Below are 26,233 nucleotides of genomic sequence, written 5' to 3' on the forward strand. Positions count from 1 at the left end.
AATAAGGGGTAACATTACATAAAAGCAGTATTAAGATATTAGCCCAATATTTCACCTATACTCTTAAAAATAAAGGTGCTTCACGATGCCATAGAAGAACCTTTTTTGTCTAAATGGTTGCATAAAGAACCTTCAACATCTGAAGAACCTTTCTGTTTCACAAAAGGTTCTTTTAGATTTTAAAAAAGTAAGAAAGAGGTGGTTCTTTAAAAAACCTTTGACTGAATGGTTCTTTGTGGAAGCAAAAATGGTTCCTCTATGGCATCGCTGTGAAGAACCTTTTAAAGCACCTTTATTTTTAAGAGTGCGCCTGACTGGAAATGATAAGAACAAACATGAATATTGTCAAGATTCTTGCTCTGGAAATCCTGATTCAGTTTGGCCAACCACAAACATTTTTTTTGCAGTCTTCCTCTCGAGTTGTTATAACTTTTACCAAAACTTTTTCAAAATCTTCCTACATGGCTGTTTTACCTTTTTTGTAAGGGCTGTTTGATCTTCTTTGAATGTTCACTTTGCAAACACTGGGTTGGTACTTCTACAGTGATGTAGGATGATTCTGAAATTATTTTGTTGAAGTTAAGTTGAAGGAGAAAATGGGATGTTTTTTTGACCTACCCTAACTGTTTTGAACCAAAGATGCACAGACTACTCATGCACATCACAGAGAGAGACCAGACACTCATTTGAGGTTAAAAAGTATATAAATTGTTTTTTTTATTTTTTTAATGAAGATAAGACCCTTCTTCCTCTTCTGGGATCATTAAGAGCCCTTTGAAACTGAATCAGTTTAAACTCTGGGCACCACAGAAGTCCATTATATGGAGAGCAATCCTGAAATGTTTTCCTCAAAAAACATAATTTCTTTACAGCTGAAGAAAAGAAAGAAGATTTTGGATGAGAAGGGGGTGAATAAATTATCTGTAAATTTTGGTTCTGGAAGTGAACTTCTTCTTAAAGTCTCAGAGGAACTCTGGAGAATAAGTTCATGTCCTCATAATATTGAGACAGATGCTGAAAACACAGCGAAAGTCACGAAACCGCGCCATTTATTTACACAGAACGATCGGACCGTCACCATTATTTCTGCAGCTAGATTAATCCATACTGAGTGAAAAGACCTAAATGTAAGCACAATCTCGAAATGATGCTGTTTATTGCCCAGTCCTATTCTGGTTAGCCTACAAAAGAATGGTTAGGCTATAAAATACGAGCTCTTTAACAAGTCCCACAGGGCCATTCCGTGCCGATGAACTTCACATAAAGAGCCAGTTTCACGTGTGCACACTTGTGTGAAACTGTTAACACTGCGTTGAAATCCCGTCTCTGAGATCCAATCACAAATCATGTTTTTACAGAAGCGCTCCCACACTAATGATCCAGATGCTACATTTTAATTAGCCCGTTCAGTCTAACGACTGCGTAAGTGTGTTTCTACCACGTGGGCATCATATCAGGAAACCAAAGGCGTCCCAGTTGTTTGGAGACCTCGCTGTGGATCTGCTCGATGTTGTAGGTGTTGTCCGGGATGAGCACCTCCTCCATGATGGACAGCTGGCTCAAGCGGCCGCCGCACATCTTCACAAACTCCATGAAGCCGCTGCAGGTGACCTCGCATTCGCCCAGGCCGATGGCCGTCAGGCTCTTGCAGCGTTCAGCGATGCGGATCAGCTCTTCGTCCAGCGGCTCCAGCCCGTTGGCGCACACCACCAGCTCCACGAGACGCGGGCAGTTGAGCCCGATGCGGCCCAGCATGTCTTTACTGACGGCCCGGCCGAAGTACAGGTGCGTGACGGGCGTCTCCTCGCGGAAGAAGGGCTCGAACTCCTCCTCGTAAAGGAAGAAGTACATGACGATGTTGACCTGGGGCGAGTGGCGGATGAGGGCGTCCCAGCTGCTCTTCTTGATGGTGTGGAACTGCGTTTGGCCCGGGTTTTCGCTCACCACGTCGATGCGCAGGTGCTCCAGGTGGACGTGTTTCTCAGAGGACAGCGCCAGGAGGAGCTCGTCGCTCAGCAGGTGGTAGTTAAGAGCCAGTTCGCGCAGGCCGTGACACTGATCCGCCACACACAGGATGCCTGGATAAGGGAGAAACCAAAGGTGAACTTGGGTTCATGAACAAGGGTAGGTGATTACAACCGTTTCATTGAGGACCCATCGCAAACGACACACTTGACAAGAGGGGTGTGTGATGTTTACAAAAAATTATATCTAGATATCTTCTGGAATTTTGCTGATAATGATAATTAGACCTATATAATAAGTATTAGTATATTCAGTCCTTTACTGAGTGTGCTTTTGTGCTGATATCCTGGCAAGTTTAGGACAGCTGAATTTTTTTATTTTACCCTTTGTGGGCATTTTTTAAAACCTAATTAAATGCATGCATGATCAACTGAATCAAATGAATCGCGAACCCCTGCTGAATTCCCGAATTGAATCAAATGATTCGCAAACTCCCTCTAAAGATTCACAAACTCCCTTCACGAACTAAATGAAATGATTCGCAAACTCCCTTTAAAGTCCTGAAATGAATGAAATGATTCACAAACTCCCTCTGACGTCCCGAACTAAATGAAATGATTCACAAACTCCCTCCGACTTCCCGAACTAAATGAAATGATTCACAAACTCCCTCCGACGTCCCGAACTAAATGAAATGATTCACAAACTCCCTCTGACGTCCCGAACTGAATCAAATGATTCACAAACTCCCTCTGACGTCCCGAACTGAATCGAATGATTCACAAACTCCCTCTGACGTCCCGAACTGAATCAAATGATTCGCAAACTCCCTCTGACGTCCCGAACTGAATCGAATGATTCACAAACTCCCTCTGACGTCCCGAACTGAATCAAATGATTCGCAAACTCGCTCTAAAGTCCCGAAATGAATCAAATGATTCACAAACTCCCTCTAAAGATTCACAAACTCCCTTCACGAACTAAATGAAATGATTCGCAAACTCCCTTTAAAGTCCTGAAATGAATGAAATGATTCACAAACTCCCTCTGACGTCCTGAAATGAATCAAATGATTCACAAACTTCCTCTAAAGTCACAAAATGAATCAAATGATTCACAAACTTAATGAAATGATTCGCGAACTCCCTTTATAGTCCTCAAATGAATTAAATGATTCACAAACTTCCTCTGACGTCCGGAACTGAATCGAATGATTCACAAGCTTCCTCTAAAGTCCCAAAATGAATCAAATGATTCACGAACTTCCTCTAAAGTCCCGAAATGAATCAAATGATTCACAAACTTCCTCTAATGTCACAAAATGAATCAAATGATTCACGAACTGAATGAAATGATTCGCGAACTCCCTTTATAGTCCTCAAATGAATGAAATGAATCACAAACTCCCTCCGACGTCCCGAACTGAATCAAATGAATCGCGAACCCCTGCTGAATTCCCGAATAGAATCAAATGATTCGCGAACCCCTGCTGAATTCCCAAATTGAATCAAATGATTTGCAAACTCGCTCTAAAGTCCCGAAATGAATCAAATGATTCACGAACTCCCTCTAAAGTCCCAAAATGAACGAAATGATTCACGAACTGAACGAAATGATTAGCGAACTCCCTTTAAAGTCCTGAAATGAATCAAATGATTCACAAACTCCCTCTGACGTCCCAAAATGAATCAAATGATTCACGAACTGAATTAAATGATTCGCGTAATAAGGCTGAAGAAGGAGCAGTAATACCACGCAGCACATGTGCAAATGCTAAACTAGCTGGGAACTCATTTCTGATAATACTCCGCCTGCTTCGGCCATATTACGGCAGCAAACTTCCTTGACTATTACGCCGGAAAGGAAGTGTAGTTCCTAATCTTATCAGCCTAGAAACTGCTTACTAGTGAAAACACATTAATATGTTAATATATACCTTAAAATGCCCGTTAGATTGATATTGTGCATTATAATCGAGTTTGTAGCTTAATTTACTATATTTGAAATAGTTTGAGCGCTGCAGTTCAGTTGGTGACAGTTCCATAGGAAATGAGTTGAAAGCATCCAGGCATCTCATACAGTAGCTACCACTGATAATAATAATTTTCAGTCTAACAATAGGATAACATATACAGTATATCTGTGCTGCGTGCAGGTAAAATAGATAGGCTTATGTGGTGTGTTTTTTTAGGCTATGTGGAATAATTTATGAAAACATTTGGATGTTAATAAAATCATAAAGACATTTTAATTGTGGGTTTTAAGGATGTACAGTACCATGACCTATATTAACTTATTCAGTTGCATATAAGTTAATTGGATGAATAAACCCATGCTCAGTAAGACCAGGAATGTATATTAAAAAGTAAATGGGTCGATTTGTATTTCCTGTTGACTTGAAGACAATTTCTATATTCATATTGGAGCTGGCATGACTCAGAGGGTGACGCACTGACCTGCAGGAGACACATGAGGACAGCTACTCATCTTCAGCAGCTTGAGCGTGTCACTGTTGTTGGCGACCAGTACCTTCAGGGAAGGGTCATCAACCGGTGTGTCATCAATTTTTATAGAGGATAGGGACTTGGAATTCACAAACACCACCGTCAGAGCCGAGACAAAGTGCGACTGAGAACAGACCAGACAAGACAAGCAAAGTCAGAGCCGCGGGCTTCTCGTACCCTTTACATCAAGCGTTATTTCATTATTTCACAGAGGTCACCCTGCTTTGTTGCTGTTTGTGTTGTAGACATGCTGGTTCATTTTCAAACATGTCTACAACTATCAACATAAAACCACAAACACATCATTATATGTTATACTTGTTAAAATCACATTTGAGTTTAAAAAGCAGGTCATATGTTTTCTTTTTGTTTGTTTTTTTGTTTGTTTTTTTGCAGTTTGTAATGTAGCTATTCAATGTAAACAGTCTGCAAAGTTTTTAATCAAACATTTATCTCTCAAAAGAGCCACATTTTTGGCTCTGGGCTTGATTCGCTTGCATAAGTTTTAAAATGTTTTTATGTCATTATTTTATTCATTAAAGGTGCATTAGGGTTGCCAGGTTTTCATAACAAAACCAGTGTTGTTTTTGACAACCATCTTAGATTTAGTCTTAGTCTTAGTCTTTTGGACTAAAATGGTTATTAGTTTTAGTCAAATTTTAGTCACTTTTATATGTGATAGTTTTAGTCCAATTTTAACTGACGAAAAGTCAAGAAGGTTTTAGTCTAGTTTTAGTCAAAAAAGGGGAAAAAGTAGTCTTTTAACAAATTAATGTAGGTCAGTAAGTATTTTGCTGTTGGGTAGTGTCACTTATAAGTTCTGAAAATAGCAGATCTATAGTTCAACACAATGTGAGCTTCCGGATCGACTATTTTTACCAATAATTACAATAATGAAGGAATGTTTTAAAACATAAAAGACAAACAAGGATAGAATGCTAAAACGGCTTGCCATAGTAGTATGGCAAACAGTGTTGTTTTCGTCAACGATGACGATGACGAAATCATTTCGTTGACGCCACTTTTTTTCATGACGATAACGAGACGATGACGAGATAAAAATGGCTCGGTGATGACTAAAACATGACGAGACGTGTGTGAGTTTTCGTTGACGAGACGAGAATAGACAAATGTTAGTGGGTGGTCCGTCAGACGTTTAAAATGCATGACATTTCCGCTTATTGTGCATGCCAATCAAAACCGAAAAAGTATCTTCCGCTATGGCAAGCCGTTTTAGCATTAAATACTCTTTGCTATACTAGTATGGCAAGCGGTTTTAGCATTCCATCCTTGTTTGTCTTTTATGTTCTAAAACATTCCTTCATTATTGTAATTATTGGTGAAAATAGTCGATCCGGAAGCTCACATTGTGTTGAACTATAGATCTGCTATTTTCAGAACTTATAAGTGACACTACCCAACAGCAAAATACTTACTGACCTACATTAATTTGTTAAAAGACTACTTTTTTCCCTTTTTTTTGACTAAAACTAGACTAAAACCTTTTTGACTTTTCGTCGACTAAAATTGGACTAAAACTATCACATATAGAAGTGACTAAAATTTGACTAAGAAGCATTTTAGTCCAAAAGACTAAGACTAAGACTAAATCTAAGATGGTTGTCAAAAACAACACTGATGGCAAAGAGTATTTAATGCTAAAACGGCTTGCCATGGCGGCAGATACGTTTTAGGTTTTGATTGACATACACAATAAGCAGAAATGTCATGCATTTTAAACGTCTGACGGACCACCCACTAACATTTTCGTCTATTCTCATCTCGTCAACGAAAACTCACGTCTTGTTATGTTTTAGTCATCAACGAGCCATTTTTATCTCGTCAACGTCTCGTTATCGTCATGGAAAAAAGTGGCGTCAACGAAATGATTTCGTCATCGTCATCGTTGACGAAAACAACACTGAACAAAACCTGACCAATACTCAAAACTAGCCCTATCAGGTTTTCAGGGGGGTCCCCCATTAGAAATTGTGTTCCAGGGTGTAAAATACACACTTTTTGTCAGGGTTCTCCTGGTAAATTTGCATTCCAGGGACTAAATGTGACATTATTGGGGTTGCTTTAAGGCGAGACACTGCAGGTGAATAGGGTAAAAAAAAAAAAAAAAACTAATAGTTATCGCCTTACTTACTCAGTTGATTAATTACATTGATAATTGCAATTTTATTTCTATTACAAGTTTTCTAAAATGTTAGGTTTTAATATGCAAATGAGTAGGGCTGCACGATTTAGAGAAAAAATCGAATTGCGATTTTTCTGATCAAAATTGCGATTTGCGATTTAAAATGCGATTTACTACTATTTCATAAAAGAGCTACAAGTTTGATATGGTGGTTTTAACAGCACCAAAGAAAGACCAAGCATAATCACAAAGTATGCTACACTGTTCTACTGTTTATTTAAAACCTCTTAAACATTGTTGTCATTTTTTAAATAAAGTTGTCATGACAAATTAAGAAAATAACTACAGTATCTTAAATAAAATTGAATTAACAATTAAAATGATATAATAAAATATTATTTAAATCTTTTAAAATAAAATATATACTATTATACAAAATTAATTAATAAAAATATTATATTTTATTATATAAAATCCTAAAAGATTACATACATACATACATACATACATACATAAATAACATTATTTTATAACAAAATATAATTAAAATCTTTTAGGAATCCAAACACTCTGTAAACTATTTTACATTAGTAAAACACTGATGATAACCTACATTAAGAGACACTTTGTTGGGAAGTTTAGCCGCTGCTCCCGCTCATCTTTTCCAAATGGCGTTACCGTTATTTGCTCAGTACATGCAGTAGATACGAGAGTACAGCGGGACCCGACGCAAACGAATGCGGCGCGGAACATAACTTGATGGGAGAGTGCGGCTGTGCGGGACGCGGGAAAATAAAATGATTCGCGGGACTCCCGCAAAATAGAAATATCTAAACAAAATATTTTAAAAAACAAAACATTGTTATTCATCTATTGCACAAAAGCAGCAAGAACAACTAGTATACAACTTACAGCTATGATTAGTAAGCACAGGGATAGGCAGTCATCAGAGGTGTTTAAGTTAGAATCCACTCACTGCTCAAATGTTCTTGCACAGTGCTGAATATTGCGTGCTCACGAATTAAAACACACGAAGTGTAGACATTGTGAAAGATTCATTGTGCATATTATTCATTGTAGAGCTTGATAAGTTCGCGTATAAACTGAGATATCAGCTTTAAAGGAGCTGTGTCTGCTTGCATTTTCTGTTAAGAATAACAGTGGTTTGTGAATGTTGATGCTTAGCCTATAGGCTATAACAAATATTTTTATCGGGGACGTTTATGCTGGGGTTTTGTGAAACTTACGAGATCTGTTTCATGTAAATTCAATTGATGTACTGAAAAAACAACAACTATAAAGGTTACTTTTATGCGGGCTTTTGCGGACAGAAGCGGGACAAAACATGAATGTCGAGGCGGGAACGGAACGAGATAAACATATTTCTGCGGATGCAGGATTGAAAAATACGTCCTGTGCACGTCTCTACATGCAGTGTTAAAATGCCCCCTATTGGTTAAACTCTGCATCAAACGTAATATAAGCATGAAGATGTAATATGCACATGAAGCGACCTGTCAAAAACGATTTATATGCTTGTTACCACAGTTGATAATTAATCGAAATAATCGCAGCTCTTGCGATTTGAAAATCGCACCCTTTCAAATCGCGATTTCGGTTTAAAAACGATTAATCGTGCAGCCCTACAAATGAGGCATTATTTAATGAAATATGCGCTTATTTGCATACATTTCCAGTACAAAAATCTAAACACTGGATGAAGTCAGTTTCAAAATTCTTGTTTAATTTTTTTTGACATATTAGAGTCAAATGTTTTTACAGAGGGGATTTTGTCACTCAGTAATTCAGAAAAAAAACTTAGAACAGACAGAAAACATGTGTTTTTAAGAGTTTTGGGGTCAGTAAAATGTATAAAATCAAGCAAATTGTATATGAACAAATATAGACGGGAATAAAAATGTCAAGTTTGGTGCGTGTAAGTGCTACTGAAGTGGAGATTTATGGCTCAGTCTAGAAGAAAAAACTCATTCTGAGAAAACGGCCTTTAAAAATATGTATTATAATTGAAATCTATTGACACAAATAGATAAAGTGCTGTAAAAGAAACATTTTGGGTGTTTTCTTTCCACTAGTCTGAAAAAACACTGTATGAAACACCAAAAAGCCCAAAATCTCAAACTTGACAGGTGCATGGAAAAAAAACCTGCAGTGTCTCTCCTTAACTTGCGGACATCAATACCAACTGCGGAGACTAGGGCTGTCAAAATGGTTGAAAAACTAAATTTTTGCACTTTAATATTAAAGGAACTGTATGTAAGAAATTTATTTCAGTTAATCATAAAATGGCACTAGACATTAAGAAATCATGTTCATTTCAAATACTTATATCACTGACAACAGTGGTCCGGCCAGGATATTGTCATTTAAAGGTGAAAGTTGCAGCCCTCAACTGATGTTATTGTTGTCATTTTGTGTTTTGGTCTGAGGCTCCACCCTCCAGCTATCTACCAATCACAAAGTCAGTAGAGTTTTGTGATCTGGGTTGCCAGCTCTGCTCTAGTTACAGCTGCAGCTACGAACGTGTCGGATAAAACATGTATAACGTTACGAAACCTAAAAGACCTTGTTATGAATCCGAAATACGTCAATACGTCGTGACAAAGTCCAAAATAAATAAAACTAGAATTTGTATAGGAGATGCCTTTGAAAGATGGAGACGGCTGAAAACGGAGAAGAATTTGAAGACAGACGCCAACGTTGCTGATTTTCTCCTGGACAGGTAAGATTCATCTATGGCTAACTTTGCTCAAGTACACAGTGGATTTTCCACGGTCACTGTGCTAAATGAGTTCATAAAAAGCTTTACATCGCACCACTAGCAGGGTATGAAAACAATCTATGTTCCGACTGAAATGTGGTATTACAGTACATCTTTACGGAATATTTGGCTAATCGCCATTAGTAAATTTTTGCGATACATAATTACTTCACAAAACATCTCTCGTGAAGCATAAACATAACTAACAGAAGAAAAAAAAATTATTGTGTACGACTCGTCACTTGCCATTGGAAGCTCCTTGTAGCAGCCTATGTTCCTGCTGGATCCTGCAGCTTATCTGGCAACCTCGAGTCAGGGGGGAGGGGATACACCGTTCTACAGTATTTTGAAAGTGATTGCAGTACCAGTTTTGGCCACAATCCTACATACGGTTCCTTTACATATTAATATTCAAATTTTATTCGAATTTAAAATGCATAATTTCAGTAGGGGTGAAAAAAAGCTTTTGGCTTCTCTCCTGAGGCCACAAGAGGGCGCTTCGAGCAAAATATTAGCCTACAGTCTTAAAAATAAAGGTGCTCACGATGCCATAGAAGAACTTTTGTCTAAATGGTTCCGTAAAGAACCTTTTAATATCTGAAGAATCTTTCTTTTTCACAAAAATTCTTAGTGGCAAGGTTCTTCAGATTATAAAAAGTTATGCAAGAAATGGTTCTTTAAAGAACCTTTGACTGGATGGTTCTTCATGTAACCAAAAATGGTTCTTCAATGGCATCGCTTGAAGCACCTTTTATTTTTAAGAGTGTACTAATGCACGTTTTGTTCAAAGCAATAAAATACCATGACTATCTTTAAAAAAAAAAGTGCATTATGTTTAATTATAATTAATTTAAGCTGCTTAACTGACTATAAACAAAACAGTATCATGAATGTATGTATGTATGCATGCATGCACTAATTTTGCATTGCTTTCTAAACAAGTGCAACGGTGAGAGACGTCCCTCTAGAAAGTACTCGAAATAATGCATTCTGTGTGAACGGCTTAGTTTCAGTTTTGACATAAACAAAAAGTTCTAACTAACTATGAACTAACTTAATTTAACTGAAATAATTGTGTGGAAGTAGTGCTGAAGTCCAACTAAAGATATACCTACTGTATATTTAATTGTTAAAGTTGAACTACTGCAAGTATACTTCAGGTCCACTTTAAATATATTGCATTTAAATACAGAGATCATACAGTCTTTATTAATAGTGATTTTAAAACACATAACAGGCAAAATATAAAGAAAAGTGCATTGTGCAGTAACAAAATACTCCAAATGAAGATAAATTATAATTTTATATGAGCAAGTGATATGTCAATAAATATGTTAATGGATTAAATTTTACTTAGTATGAAATTAATGTATTTTAAATAAATTATGGAAGAGTTTTTTTTTTTTCTCATGGGGCTAAATCCCTTATCTCTCCCAACTCTAGCAACGCACCTGGTATAAATTATAAATTAGGACACTTAAAAAAAAAAACATATGACCTGCTCTCTAAGCATTTTTACACTGCTTCAAAAAGAAAAAAAGAAAATTACAGTACAGTAAAAAACATTATTCATGTATTCTGCCCTCCAAAGGCAAAGCACAGTAAGTACACATTTGGTCAAAATTGAGTTAAGGCTTAAAATGGGCTTTGTGACAACCGTTTTGTCTTATGGCAAAGTCTCAGAGAAAAGAGAGTGTCAAAATCGCAGTAAATACGAAATCCAAACTAATACCATTATATGGTGTAAAAACTAAAAAAGACATTTTTCTCAGTTTCAGTGTTGGCGTAGTTACTGCACTTTGCCTTTGTAGGGCAGTATTGCTTGTGTACTTAATTAAACTCAGCTCAATGGTGACTAAAAACAGACTCCTTCAAAGATATTTTTGTGTAATTTCAAGTTCATTTTGATTAGTTAAAGTGATAGTTAACTAATTAGTCCTTCAGTTATCAATAGTTTTGACCTATTCAGACCAATATATGCTGACTCCTTCTGGAATCATTTGGCGTAACTGTTGGACAGTATTAGTAATATTTACTTTTTTACTTAAATATTTACTAAGCGCCTGTCCGCTTTCTCAGCTGCGCTTTTACTGAAAGTATGTTTTCCATTCATCTTTCAAATGCAAAATTAACACGTGTGGCTCCCGATGATATACTGAGGTCTTATAAAGGGAAATGATAAGACATTATTTATAATATTACTACCTGTAATCCTAACGGAGAACTGGTTTAATTCACTAGTTTATGTAATCATTTAATGACGAAACATGTGAAATTGTCTAATTGGTGGAATTTTCTGTAGAGCATTGTGGGTAATGTAGTTTCTCACCATAAATTCAGCTGTTATTTAAAAAAAAAAATGTAGACAGATGGCTTTTAACAAAAGCATACACCATTGATTAACAACCTCAGAGCTCACAGTAGGTCAGTCTTTATCTGTTTTTACTTCCTGAACCAACTGTTATGTTCTATTTTTGCACTGTTGATTATTTCCTCGTCTGAATGTTTTGACAAAGTACACTAGATAAAGAGAAAAAAAACAACTGAAGGATAATCAGGCCTCCAGGTGAGGGCACTGACTCATCCAGATCTTTAGTGTGACAACCCTAAATAGAAAGAAGGACACAAACAAGCAAAGCAGAGGCAGCTGAAAGTCACATTACAGTGTGATTAATCCTCTAAATTCCCCTCCATCAAGTCGGTAGTTATATAAAGAAATCCGGCTCTCTTTGTTTTAAAATCTTTTGTGACTAAGTAAGCCACAGCGAGCCTCAACTTGTCACTTTCGATACCGGTTATACTGCCGTGTTTCAGACTGTCAGGATTTTGTGGAGGGTGAAATGACATGCTATAGCAATCCTATTTTTGACAGCTGTGGCATGTATTTTTCAACTAGCGACAGGGTTTAAAACCGATGTTTGATGTCATGTTCGGCTGCTTGGCGTTGTATGTTAAGGGTGAATATGTTTCTGGTTTACCTGGGACACGTCCATGAAGCTCGGCCTTGCAGTGGAGATCAGACCCAGTGTTTTAATGGTGCAGTTCACCAGCTGTGAGAGGATATCGCAAGCTGCTTCTGCAGATTCTGTGCAGCTGTCAACCTGAATGGTGTTTAAAAAAAAAAAAAAAAAAAGTTTTTTTTTCTCTCTCAATAAGGCTGCATTTGTTTACTTTTAAATACTGCAAAAGCAGTAATATTGTAAAATATTTTTACTATTTAAAATAACTGCTTTCGATTTGAATATATTTGAAAATGTAATTTATTCCTCTGATCAAAGCTGAATTTTTAGCATCATTAAATTTAGTCTTGAAAGTCATATGATCCTTCACAAATCATTCTAATATTAATATTATTATAAATATGTGACCCTGGACCACAAAACCAGTCTTAAGTCGCTGGGGTATATTTGTAGCAATAGCCAAAAATACATTGTATGGGTCAAAATTATTGATTTTTCTTTTATGCCAAAAATCATTAGGAAATTAAGTAAAGATCATGTTCCATGAAGATTTTTTGTAAAATTCCTACTATAAATATATCAAAATTAAATTTTTGATTAGTAATATGCATTGTTAAGAACTTAATTTGGACAACTTTAAAGGCGATTTTCTCAGTATTTTGATTTTTTTGCACCCTCAGATTCCAGATTTCAAATAGATGTATCTCGGCCAAATATTGTCCTATCCTTACAAACCATACATCAATATAAAGCTTATTATACTGTGAAACAGTTGAGTACACTTTTTTTTTTTCAGGATTCTTTGAAAAGAAAGATACTAAGATCAACATTTATCTGAAATAAAAAGGTTTTGTAACATTATTCACTATACCATTCAAAGTGATAGTTTGTGTCATTTCAGTCAGTATTTATTGATGGGAATTATGGAAATTAACAGTTTTATTTAGCAAGGATGCTTTAAATTGACCAAAAGTGATGATAAAAACATTTGTTACATATGATTTATATTTCAGATAAATGCTGTTCTGCTGTTTAACTGAAACCTGAGAAATTCTACTCGGCCGTTTTCAACATAAAAATTATATTTTTTTAAGCAGCAAATCAGAATATTAGATTTCTGAAGAACCGTGACTGGAGTAATGATGCTAAAAATTAGCTTTGAAATCACAGGAATACATTACTTTTAAAAATGTATGCAAATAGAAAACCGTTGTTTTAAATAGTAAAAATATTTCAGAATTGTACTGTTTTTGCTGTACTTTGGATTTAATAAATGCAGGCTTGGTGAGCAGAGACTTCTTTAAAAAACAAGATCTTACTGTTTTTCTTACTTTTTTTTTATTTTTATCTAATTAAAGAGCCAGTTCACCCAGAAATGAAAATTCTGTCATTTACAGAAGTGATTTACAAGTTGTTCCAAATTAGTTTCTTTCATCTGTTGAACACAAAAGACTTTTAAAAATGTTGGTAACCAAATAGCTGCTGGTAGACAGTGACTTCCATAGTATGAAAAAAATACTATGGAAGTCAATGGGTACCAATAACTCATGATTCTTCAAAATATCATCTTTTGTGTTCAAAAGAGGAAAGAAAAAGTGCAAGGTAAATAAGTAAAAGTATGACAGCGTGAACAATGACAGAATTTCTTTAAAATTACACATTTGCTATAAAAGCATCAATTTACATAATTTTTCCCCAAAAGATAAATAAATACTGACTGAAATGACACCGATATTACTTTGAATGGTATAGTGTATAATGTTACAAAAGCTTTTTATTTTAGCTAAATGATGATCTTAGTATCTTTCATATTAGAATTAACTCACATCAGACCCAAAAAGACTTGAGGCTGTAAAGGTGCTTCAACTATGTACTGAGTTAAGGGTATGAACACTTATGCAATGTACTTATTTCAGTGTTTTATTTTTAATACATTTGTAAAATTTGCAAACCTGGTTTTTGCTTTGTCATTATTATGGTGTATGGAGTGTAAATTGATGTGGGGGAAAAACTAATTTAAAGCAGTTTAACATAATGCTGCAACAAAACTAAATGGAAAAAAATGAAGGGGTATGAATGCTTTTCCAAGGCACTGTACATGTATAACATTTTCGTTTTTTAATAACATTCAAACAGATCATATGGTAAGGTTTTAACATTTTGAGCATTAACCATGCAAATTAATATCATGTGATCACATGAAAATGATCAATGAAATTAATACTTTTATTCACCAGGACAATGCATAAATGTTAAACTGATGAAAAGTAATGGTAAAGACTTAAAATGTTATAAATATTTTTGGTTTTAAAACAATGCTTTTGAACTTTCTGTTTCTGTATCAAAGATTCACAGTTTCTACAAAAATATTTGGCAGCCCAGCTTTCTTTATTGGTAATCAAAAATGTTTCCTGAGCAGCAAATCAGCATTTTAGAATGATTTCTGAAGGATCATGTGACACTGAAGACTGGAGTAATGATGCTGAAAATTCAGCTTTGATCACAGGAATAAATTACATTTTAAAATATATTCACATAGAAAACAGCACTTTTACATTTGTAATAATATTTTGCATTTTTACTGTTTTTACTGTATTTTTCTATTTAACACTGTTTGCAGATAACCCTTTCTAAATCCGGCCTACCTTAAAGCTGACGTACTGCAGGTGCTGAGCGTGTCGTTTGATGATCTGCTGGATGAGATCTGGGTGCGTGGACCTCAGGTACGACGTGGCCGGCTGGTTCAGCTCGAACTCGAATCTCCTCCAGAGATCTGGGATGTGAAAGACTTCGTTCCACCGGCGACACACGGAAGACGCTCGAGCCCGGTCCACCAGAGACAGGTACTGGAATATGTGCAGGACCACGTGGTGTGGCAGATTGCCCCACGTCTCCTCTGTGTGTTTCTGTGAGGCGGACGACCCCGTCTGAGCATATGTTGGTGCGCTACTCCTGTGTCTCTTGTTTCTGCCCTCAGACGGGGTGAAACTCTGACACTTAGATCGTCTTCTTTTCATCCTGTTGAGTGGAAAAAAACACAGGATTCAGAAACTAACTAGGTTGTTACAGTCTTATACATTGTGAAACATCAAAATTAGACTAGACCAGTATTGTGGCCAGTATAAAATTATTATTAATATATTATTATTATTATTAATAATAATTGAGCAGCAAATCATCATATTAGACTGATTTCTGAAGGAATCTGTGACACTAAAGACTGGAGAAATGATGCTGAAAATTCTGCTTTAAATCACTGAAATGAATTACATTTTAAAATATATTAAAATAGTAAACAGTTCTTTTAAATTGTAATAATATTTCAAATATGTTTTCCTCTTCTGAGGCACAGGAACTCTTTCAAATCAGTATATTGGACTGATTTCTAAAGGATCATGTGACACTGAAGACTGGAGTAATGATGCTGAAAATTCAGCTGTAAATCACTGAAATAAATTACATTTTAAAATATATTAAAATAGAAAACGGTTCTTTTAAATGGTAATAATATTTCAAATATGTTTTCCTCTTCTGAGGCACAGGAACTCTTTCAAATCAGTATATTGGACTGATTTCTAAAGGATCATGTGACACTGAAGACTGGAGTAATGATGCTGAAAATTCAGCTTTGATCACTGAAATAAATTACATTTTAAAATATATTAAAATAGAAAACGGTTCTTTTAAATTGTAATAATATTTCAAATATGTTTTCCTCTTCTAAAGCACAGGAACTCTTTCAAATCATTATATTGGACTGATTTCTAAAGGATCATGTGACACTGAAGACTGGAGTAATGATGCTGAAAATTCAGCTTTTATCACAGAAATAAATTACATTTTAAAATATATTAAAATAGAAAACAGCTCTTTTAAATTGTAAAAATATTTCACAATTTTACTGTTTTTACTGTGTTTTTGATCAAATAAATTCAACTTTGTTTTCCAAAAGGTTTCTAGATTTTGAAAAAGTTTAAATGGCATAAATATTTCAGTTTCTGTGCTATTTCTGGGTTACTAATAACATTTCTGACATTTACTGTACTATGTAAAGTTAAAAGATGCTTTTCCTTCCTCTGAAACACAGGAAACTCTTTCAAATCATCATATTAGACTGATTTCTGAAGGATCATGTGACACTAAAGACTGGAGAAATGATGCTGAAAATTCAGCTTTGATCACAGAAATAAATTACATTTTAAAATATATTAAAATAGAAAACGGTTCTTTTAAATGGTAATAATATTTTACAGTTTTACTATGTTTTTAGTTTTGTTTTCCAAAAGGTTTCTAGATTTTGAAGTTTAAACAAAGAAAAGTTCAAATGGCATAAATATTTACGATTTTGTGCCATTTCTGACATTTACTGTACTATGTGAGGTTAAATGTTTTTACATCACAGAAATAATCTTTCAAATCAGCATATTAGACTGATTTATGAATTTATTTATGTGACACTGAAATAATGATTCTAAAAATTCAGCTTTACATCACAGAAATAAATTACATTTTAAAATATATTAAAATAGAAAACAGTTCTTTTAAATGGTAATAATATTTTACAGTTTTACTATGTTTTTAGTAGGGCTGGGCGGTATACCTTTTCATACCGAATACCGGTGGTTTTTTTTTTAATGATATTCATTTTTCATATACCCCAATACCGGTGAGTGTGTGCGTACAAAGCGTCGGGAACACATATGTTGACGCAAACAGAAACCGCAGCTTGCACGTGCTTGTCTGAAGCAACACATCTGAGGTGTGGACGTATTTCAGTATATCTGAGAAAGACCCAGGGTTAGCGATTTGCAAAACTTGTAATGCCGAAATTTCAAGAGGGGGTGTGTCTGCAGAGATGAGAGCAGAGATCGGCGCATTGTGCGCAGACAGATGAAGCTTTCAGTGAGAGAAAAACAATGGCTTTACGTTGGTGTTACGTCGCAATATTTTAAAGATATGTCTTTTCTATATACTGTATTTTTATTAATATTTATGTTTTAAAGCCAATGGATATCACACAAGCAACGTGGAAACTGATCAATATGTTAAAGTGAAAGTAAAAACTGACTTTAAGCATCTGATGTGCATTCTTTCAGACAATGAGAGACGATTATACTTCATATGCTGATATTAATTTAGTCCCTTAATATTTTTCTTGTGCCCCGAACATGGTGGGAAAAAAAGAAAAAAAAAGAAACGTATTTTGTGTAAGGTTTGTTTTTGAAAGTCTTAAATAAAGCTCTTAATTTTCATTGATGACTGCAGTGTTATTAGGGGGTTATGAAAGTCATAATTATGATTTCAGGTGGTCTAAAATGTGGGGACTGAAAGACAAAAATTGCGATGAAACTTCAAAAGGCTATCCATTGAATAAATATGAGCGCTGCACGTTTCAAAATCATTTGTTGCGCTACTTTGTGTACTACCAATCTGACAGCGCCTCCTGCTGGAAGAGAAACGCGTAGACTTGTAAATGTGAACTTGTGAAGAATGCACAATAAAGTGTTGTGTATTTTGACTGCAAATCATGAATTCTGATTTCTTCACCTCATTACAATTATGAGTGCCACTGTCACTTCTTTGTGAACAGCAGCATTTTGTGAGACCAATCAAACCTGGGTTAATACTAGTCCGGTCAATGCAAGCCAATATACTGCAGTAATTATTCTTTAATTTATTAGGAAATGTGGTTAACACCTAGTCATGCATGAAAAAAACAAAAATACCGTCATATACCGTGATACCGTATAATTTTGAAAAATACCGTGATATAAATTTTTGGTCATACCGCCCAGCTCTAGTTTTTAGTTTTGTTTTCCAAAAGGTTTCTAGATTTTGAAGAAGTTTAAACAAAGAAAAGTTCAAATGGCATAAATATTTCAGTTTCTGTGCTATTTCTGGGTAACAAATAGAATTTCTCACATTTACTGTACTATGTGAAGTTAAACAATGTTTTTTCTTCCACTGAAGCACAGGAAACTCTTTCAAATCAGTATATTAGACTGATTTCTGAAGGATCATGTGACACTGAAGACTGGAGAAATGATGCTGAAAATTCAGCTTTGATCACAGAAATAAATTACATTTTAAAATATATTAAAATAGAAAACAGTTCTTTTAAATGGTAATAATATTTTACAGTTTTACTATGTTTTTAGTTTTGTTTTCCAAAAGGTTTCTAGATTTTGAAGAAGTTTAAACAAAGAAAAGTTCAAATGGCATAAATATTTACGATTTTGTGCCATTTCTGACATTTACTGTACTATGTGAGGTTAAAAAATGTTTTTACATCACAGAAATAATCTTTCAAATCAGCATATTAGACTGATTTATGAATTTATTTATGTGACACTGAAATAATGATTCTAAAAATTCAGCTTTACATCATAGAAATAAATTACATTATAAAATATATTAAAATAGAAAACAGTTCTTTTAAATGGTAATAATATTTTACAGTTTTACTATGTTTTTAGTTTTGTTTTCCAAAAGGTTTCTAGATTTTGAAGAAGTTTAAACAAAGAAAAGTTCAAATGGCATAAATATTTCAGTTTCTGTGCTATTTCTGGGTAACAAATAGAATTTCTCACATTTACTGTACAATGTGAAGTTAAACAATGTTTTTTCTTCCACTGAAGCACAGGAAACTCTTTCAAATCAGTATATTAGACTGATTTCTGAAGGATCATGTGACAGTGAAGACTGGGGTAATGATGCTGAAAATTCTGCTTTGCATCACAGAAATAAATTCATTTTAAAATGTATTAAAATAGAAAACAGTTCTTTTAAATTGTAATAGTACTTCACAATTTTTACTGTGTTTTTGATCAAATAACTTCAACTCTGTTTTCCAAAAAGTTTCTAGAAAAGTTTCAATGGCATAAATATTTCAGTTTCTGTGCTATTTCTGGGTTACAAATAACATTTCTGACACTTACTGTACTATGTTAAGTTAAAAGATGTTTTTTCTTCCAAAAAGTTTCTAGATTTTAAAAAGTTTAAACAAAGAAAAGTTGAAATGGCATAAATATTTACCATTTTGTGCCATTTCTGACATTTACTGTACTATGTGAGGTTAAAAGATGTTTTTACATCTTTTTACATCTGAAATAATGATTCTAAAATTTCAGCTTTACAGAAATAAATTACATTTTAAAATAAACCAACCAAAATTACAAACACTGTTTTCACTGTGTTCTTGATCAAATAAATGCAGCTTGTTTTCCAAAAGGTTTTGAAAAAGTTTAAACAAAAAAGTTATATACATAAATATTTCAGATTCTGTGCTACTAAAAAATATGTTTTTTGTTCCTCTGAAGCACAGGAAACTCTTTCAAATCAACATATTAGACTGACTTCTGAAGGATCATGTGACACTAAAAACTAAAGTAATGATGCTGAAAATGTAGCTTTACATCACAGAAATAAATTACATTTTAAAATATATTAAAATAGAAAACAGTTCTTTTAAATTGTAAAAATATTTCACAATTTTACTGTGTTTTGATCAAATAAATGCAGCTTTGATTTCCCAGAGTTTCTAAATTTTCAATAAGTTTAAAGAAAAGTTAAAATGGCATAAATAGTTTTGTGCTGATTCTGGGTAACTACTACAATTTCTGACAATTACTGTACTATGTGAAGTGAACAGTTGTTTTTACTTCCACCAAAGCACAGGAAACTCTAGATGATTCATTAATCATGTTTGAGAACATGATCATCAGGTTTTCAGTTTATCAGGTAAAGTTTATTTAAGCTGCACCTAATTAAAGGCAGACATAAGAAACTCCCAAACTTAGTTATGCAAACAATATAATCCGTAATGAACCTTTTGCATTGCAGTATTAAATCAAAAATAAGCATTTTCTCTAAAGGTGTAAGACGATTTATCTGTGTGAGCATATTATATATACACTGTATACAGCTTATTAGAGGAAACTAACTAAAAAAACAATACAATAAAATAAATTATGGCATTTAAGCAATTATTGCTTCATATACACCCCTTATATACAGACAGATATACAAATCCCAAACCTCAGCAACAAACTAATCAATATTCTGCACTAGAGAGGAAACCTTTATCGCTATAGTTGACTACAAATATCATATCATATACTCACTTGTTCCAAGCTTCTTCAACATAGAAAGGCATACCATTCCAAAATACTCTGGTTAGCTTTGCTCCGAAGTTTTAGCAGTTGCAAACGGACATTCTCTGACTGTGTCTCTGTTGCTTTCCAGCGTCCAGTAATAAAGAGCTCTGCACGGGGAGCGCGCTGCACGTGAGCACGAGAAAACATGGATCGTGCACGATATCTGCCCACCGCATCAGGGCGCGCGCCTCAGATGGATGCAGTTTCAATGTCATACAACCCAGATCTCAAATCAGAGGTGTTTTTGCTTTTTTGCTTGGTTTAAACTATACATACAAATGAATCAGCCACTGCGCTAAACCTGCTTGTTATATGCGCATTGCACATTTATTTTATACTATAGCATGCTTCGTTTTTATTTAATTTAAAGACATCATATTTATATAAACATGTTTTTAAAAATATTCCAAGTTTTCCTGTGTTACCTGAGCGAGTTAATAAATCATCATCTTCTATGGATCTTTGCACGCGCACGTAGCTCCGCGAAAGTAGGTCAGTGTGTCAAAGAGAAACGTCACCCTGCGTTAAGCCTCTCACGAGCTCAGAGTAATGAGAATCTGCCGCTATTGACAAGTTAAATAAGGCGTCCTGCATCTCATCCTCAGCTTTCTGGCTTTGTTGACGAATATCAGTTCTCATACAACTTGTTCCTCTGATTCCCAGTTCTGTTGGCTGGAACGGGACAACTGTTTCGTTGGCAGTGAATATGTTTGTAATATAGAAGTAAAGCCTTCAGCACTCAGTGAATCTCTAGCCAGTCTGAATATGAATCATTGCAATATCAGTGTCACAGCTGGCATCTAAAAAAGACTGTTTAGTCATGTTAGTGTTTAACCAGTAGAAACAGCTAAACATAGTCTAAAAAATAAAATATTAAAATAGTAGCCTAGTATCGTGAAATGCATGTATGTGCCAAAAAATTAGAATTAGAATATCAACAATTTGTTTCAAATAGTGAAACTTGTATGTTATATTAGTTCACTACACACAAAGTGAAATATTTCAAGCCTTTATTTGTTTCAATTTTGATGATTATGGATTAAAGACAAAAAACAAAACAAATCCAGTATTTGACAAAATTAGAATATTTTATGTGACCAATAAAAAAAAGTGTGTTAATGTACTGTATTATGTCCTCAGTACTTTATTGCACTAATTCCAGCATCAAGGTGGCGTGGCATGGAGGCGATCAGCCTTTGACACAGTGGAGGTGTTATAGTAGCCCAAATTGCTTTGATATTGGCCTTCAGCTCGTCTGCATTTCAGGGTCTCTGTTCCCTCATCTTCCTTTTGACAATACCCCATAGATTTTCAATGGGGTTTAAGTCAGGCGAGTTTGCCGGCCAATCAAGTACAGTTATTCCATGGCTATTAAACCAGGTACTGGTAGTTTTGGCTTTGTGGGCAGGTGCCAAATCCTGCTGGAAAATAAAATCATCATCTCCAGAAAGCTTGTCGGCAGCAGGAAGCATGAAGTGCTCTAAAATTTCCTGGTAGACAGCTGCGTTGACTGTGGACTTGATGAAAGACAATGGACCCACTCAAGTAGATGACATGCTCCCCAAACCATCACTGACTGTGGAAAAATCACACTGGACTTTAAGCAGCTTGACTTTTGTGCCTCTCTGGTCTTCCTCCAGACTCTGGGACCTTGATTTCCAAATGAAATGCAAAATTTGCTTTCATCTGAAAACAGGACTTGGGACCACTGAGCAATAGACCAGTACTTTTTCTCCTGAGCTCAGCACAGACGCTTCTGACATTGTTTTTGGTTCAGGAGTGGCTTGACGCATGGAATTCTCCAGCTGTAGCCGCTGTCATGCAGACGTCTGTATGTGGTGGTGCTTGATGCACTGACAGTCCTCTCAAGGCTACAGTCATACTTTGATACTGCGCTCTGTGAGCATCTAGCTTCTTTTGCAATTGCCTTTTGAGACTTTTCCTCCTTATGGAGGGTGTCAATGATGGTCTTCTGCACAACCGTCAAGTCAGAAGTGAAGCCTACTAAGCCAGACTGAGACATTTTAAAGGCTGAGGAAACCTTTGCAGGTGTTTTGTGTTAATTAGCTGACTAGATTAGGACACAGGGAGCCTACAATGTTGAACTTTGTCATGATATTCTAATTTTGTGAAATACTGGATTTTTTTTTTAATCTTTAATCCATAATCATTAAAATTGAAACAAAGGCTTGAAATATTTCACTTTGTGTGTAGTAAACTAATATAACATACAAGTTTCACTTTTTGAAACAAATTATTAAAATAAATGGACTTTCCGTCAATATTTAAATTTTTACATACCTGTACATAGTTATACATAGGAATGCCTTTGAGATGCCTCCTGACAAACATAAAATATATATGTGGACTATAAAGTGGAATAGTTAATAACTTTAAAAGGGGATGTATGATGGTATTATGAATGTCTATACCGTCAACTATTTTGGTACCAATTCTTCAAAATGTATAGATTAGTTCAGTGTTTGCAAACAGTGATGACGTTTTTTTTTTTTTTTGTGGACAGAGCTTATGTGGTGGCAGAAAATAACGTTTTTTTGAGTAGCACTCTATGGAGCCATGGAATAAAAGAATAAAAAAAAGGTAAATTTGAGTTAACATTTCAAAATTCTGACTTGATTCTCGAAATTCTGAGATTAAATCTCACAATTCTGATGAGTAAAAAACAACTCATCATTCTCTCTTTTCTCCTAGGCTCATTATAAAGTCCAATCTAGTAGATATAAACTTGCATTTGCACGAAAAGAAAAAAGTCAGAATTGTGAAATAAAATCAAATGTTATGTAAAATGTTAATAGTAGTAGGTTTAACATAATATTATGTCATGCTGTGACTGTAGGGCTAATACAGTACGTCCATATATTATATAGACATATTGTTTAATCGAATTTATGCTTTAAAAGTAGAGTAATCAAAGAAGTTTTGATCTATAGTTTGATCTATAATATTATATAGATATGTTGTTTATTCAAATTTATGCTTTAAAAGTAGAGTACCCTACTGAAAAAAACAGCATATGCTGGTTAGGTAGGTTTTGGTGCTGGGATGCTGGTTTTAGCTGGTTTATGCTGGTCCTTTGCTGGTTTATGCTAGCCATTTGCTGGTTTATGCTGGCCATTTGCTGGTTAATGCTGATCCTTTGCTGGTTTATGCTGGTCATGTTGCTGGTCAAAGACCACCATAAACCAGCAAATGGCCAGCATAAACCAGCAAAGGACCAGCATTAACCAGCAAATGGCCAGCATAAACCAGCAAAGGACCGGCATAAACCAGCAAAGGACCGGCATAAACCAGCAAAGGACCGGCATAAACCAGCAAAGGACCGGCATAAACCAGCAAAGGACCGGCATAAACCAGCAAAGGACCGGCATAAACCAGCAAAGGACCGGCATAAACCAGCAAAGGACCGGCATAAACCAGCAAATGGCCGGCATAAACCAGCAAAGGACCGGCATAAACCAGCAAAGGACCGGCATAAACCAGCAAAGGACCGGCATAAACCAGCAAAGGACCAGCATAAACCAGCAAATGGCCAGCATAAACCAGCAAAGGACCGGCATAAACCAGCAAAGGACCGGCATAAACCAGCAAAGGACCGGCATAAACCAGCAAAGGACCAGCATAAACCAGCAAATGGCCGGCATAAACCAGCAAAGGACCGGCATAAACCAGTAAAGGACCGGCATAAACCAGCAAATGGCCGGCATAAACCAGCAAAGGACCGGCATAAACCAGCAAAGGACCAGCATAAACCAGCAAATGGCCGGCATAAACCAGCAAAGGACCAGCATAAACCAGCAAATGGCCGGCATAAACCAGCAAAGGACTGGCATAAACCAGCAAAGGACCGGCATAAACCAGCAAATGGCCGGCATAAACCAGCAAAGGACCGGCATAAACCAGCAAATGGCCGGCATAAACCAGCAAAGGACCGGCATAAACCAGCAAAGGACCGGCATAAACCAGCAAAGGACCAGCATAAACCAGCAAAGGACCAGCATAAACCAGCAAATGGCCAGCATAAACCAGCAAATGGCCAGCATAAACCAGCAAAGGACCAGCATAAACCAGCTAAAACCAGCATCCCAGCACCAAAACCTACCTGACAGTATTTTATAAAAATTATTTGCATTTCCGATTCTGACGTCAAAAGGCATACAAATCTGAATCTATTGTGTTTACAGAAAAAAGAATCTCATACAGGTTTGAAACAAGTGGAAGTTGAGTAAATGATAATAGTTCATTTTTGGGTGCACTATCCCTTTAACATGCTGTTTATAGTTAGTATGTGACTAACTTGGGAACAATAACACTGTCCCTTTTGATAACTGATGGCAATAAGTGCTGCTTTGCTACTGTACAAGTTTCCTTAAGTATTCAGTGTAGCTCACAGCCCCCTCTGTTGGTGGAAATGTTCACTGCTTGGTCTGTTTCACAGAGACATTTCCGGGGACACGACACCACAATCTTGTAACCCTACACTCTTAAAAATAAAAGTGTTTTAAAGGATTTTTTTCACAGCGATGCCATAGAAGAACCATTTATGGTTCCACAAAGAACCATTCAGTCAAAAGTTATTTAAAGAACCACTCTTTCTTACCTTTTTATAATCTGAAGTACCTTCTTTTTACCACAAAGAACAGAAAGCAGAAAAGGTTATTCAGATGTTAAAGGTTCTTTATAAAACCATTTAAATAAAGTCTCTTACCTTTATTTTTAAGAGTGTAAGTAATGTGAAAATCCTGCTAATTAACCATTATATCATTAAATATGAAAACACTGCATGCAAACACTGTGATTGCACGGCAAAGCAGTATGCACAAGGATGTTAAGAAAAAAAGAGTGTTAATGCATATTAAAAATCACTTGGTGTCTCTTTCGAGTAAATATACATGTATCATACATAATGAAACTGAAATAAAGCTGTGAATAGGATAATTTGGAGGTTAGGTTATGGCAAGCCTCAACAGCCTTAATCATCCCAATATGCATTTTTACTAGTTGAGTTAGAGAGCTCTGTTATCGTAACTGAAGTAAGAATTAAATTAGAGCTCTCTCTCATTAAATTCCTGCTAGTAAAAATATAGTTATGACACACAAAGCTGAAAACATTGCAAGCTATGGCAAGCCAAATTAGCATTCACCCAGAATTATGTAACGTAAGTGCATTTTTACTAATAACAGTTCATTTAGGAAATTGTATAATTGCAGTTGTTACTAGTAAGAATTAAATTATAGAATTTTTCTAACTGAATTACTAGTAAAGAAAAAAGGCAGTTATGACAAGTAATGCTGAAAACATTAAAAGCTATGGCAAGCTAAATTAGCTTTTAATTCATTGTAATTGCATTTTTACCAGAGGTGGACAGTAGTGAAGTATTTTTACTTTACTCAAGTAAATTAAAAAAGTATCTGTACTTTATCAGAGTGTTTTCTTTTGGAAAACTTTTACTTCATTCCAAAGCATGATCTTGTACTTTCTACTGCACATTTACATGTTTCTATTTGGCGTGCCATTAATACGCTTAAAATAACTTTGGTGTGCATATGATATGCATGTGTTTGTCGTGCATGTAATATAATATGTGGCTCTACGCATCACCACCAATCCTAACGTAGACCGACTGCTTGCATTCATTGAATATGTCGGAAGTGCCGGTATGCATGAAAAAGTGCCACCCAGGCACTTCTGTATTTCATCTTTTTGC

General features: G+C 35.3%; 1 protein-coding gene across 1 annotated transcript; it reads right to left on the bottom strand.

Moving 5' to 3' along the window:
* Positions 1–1,021: 1,021 nt before the first annotated feature.
* On the bottom strand, positions 1,022–20,506 carry fbxl3l (F-box and leucine-rich repeat protein 3, like). The gene is made up of 5 exons (XM_073821107.1): positions 20,475–20,506; positions 14,997–15,369; positions 12,370–12,492; positions 4,422–4,593; positions 1,022–2,078 (listed from the first exon to the last, which is right to left on the bottom strand). The coding sequence occupies exons 1-5, from the start codon at positions 20,504–20,506 to the stop codon at positions 1,435–1,437; spliced, it is 1,344 nt and encodes a 447-aa protein (XP_073677208.1). The 3' UTR covers positions 1,022–1,434.
* Between the last annotated feature and the right edge of the window lie 5,727 nt (positions 20,507–26,233).

This window comes from Garra rufa, chromosome 16 (genome assembly GCF_049309525.1).
Source record: "Garra rufa chromosome 16, GarRuf1.0, whole genome shotgun sequence".
NCBI lineage: Eukaryota > Metazoa > Chordata > Actinopteri > Cypriniformes > Cyprinidae > Garra > Garra rufa.

Bases quoted from the DNA above. Each gene is read 5' to 3' on its own strand.
- fbxl3l (XM_073821107.1), bottom strand. From the start codon at position 20,506: ATGCCTTTCTATGTTGAAGAAGCTTGGAACAA. The intron at 4,594-12,369 runs GTAAACCAGAAA...GTCTGTTCTCAG, and splicing joins GCTTCATGGACGTGTCCCAG to TCGCACTTTGTCTCGGCTCT. The intron at 2,079-4,421 runs GTCAGTGCGTCA...TCCCTTATCCAG, and splicing joins TCCTCATGTGTCTCCTGCAG to GCATCCTGTGTGTGGCGGAT.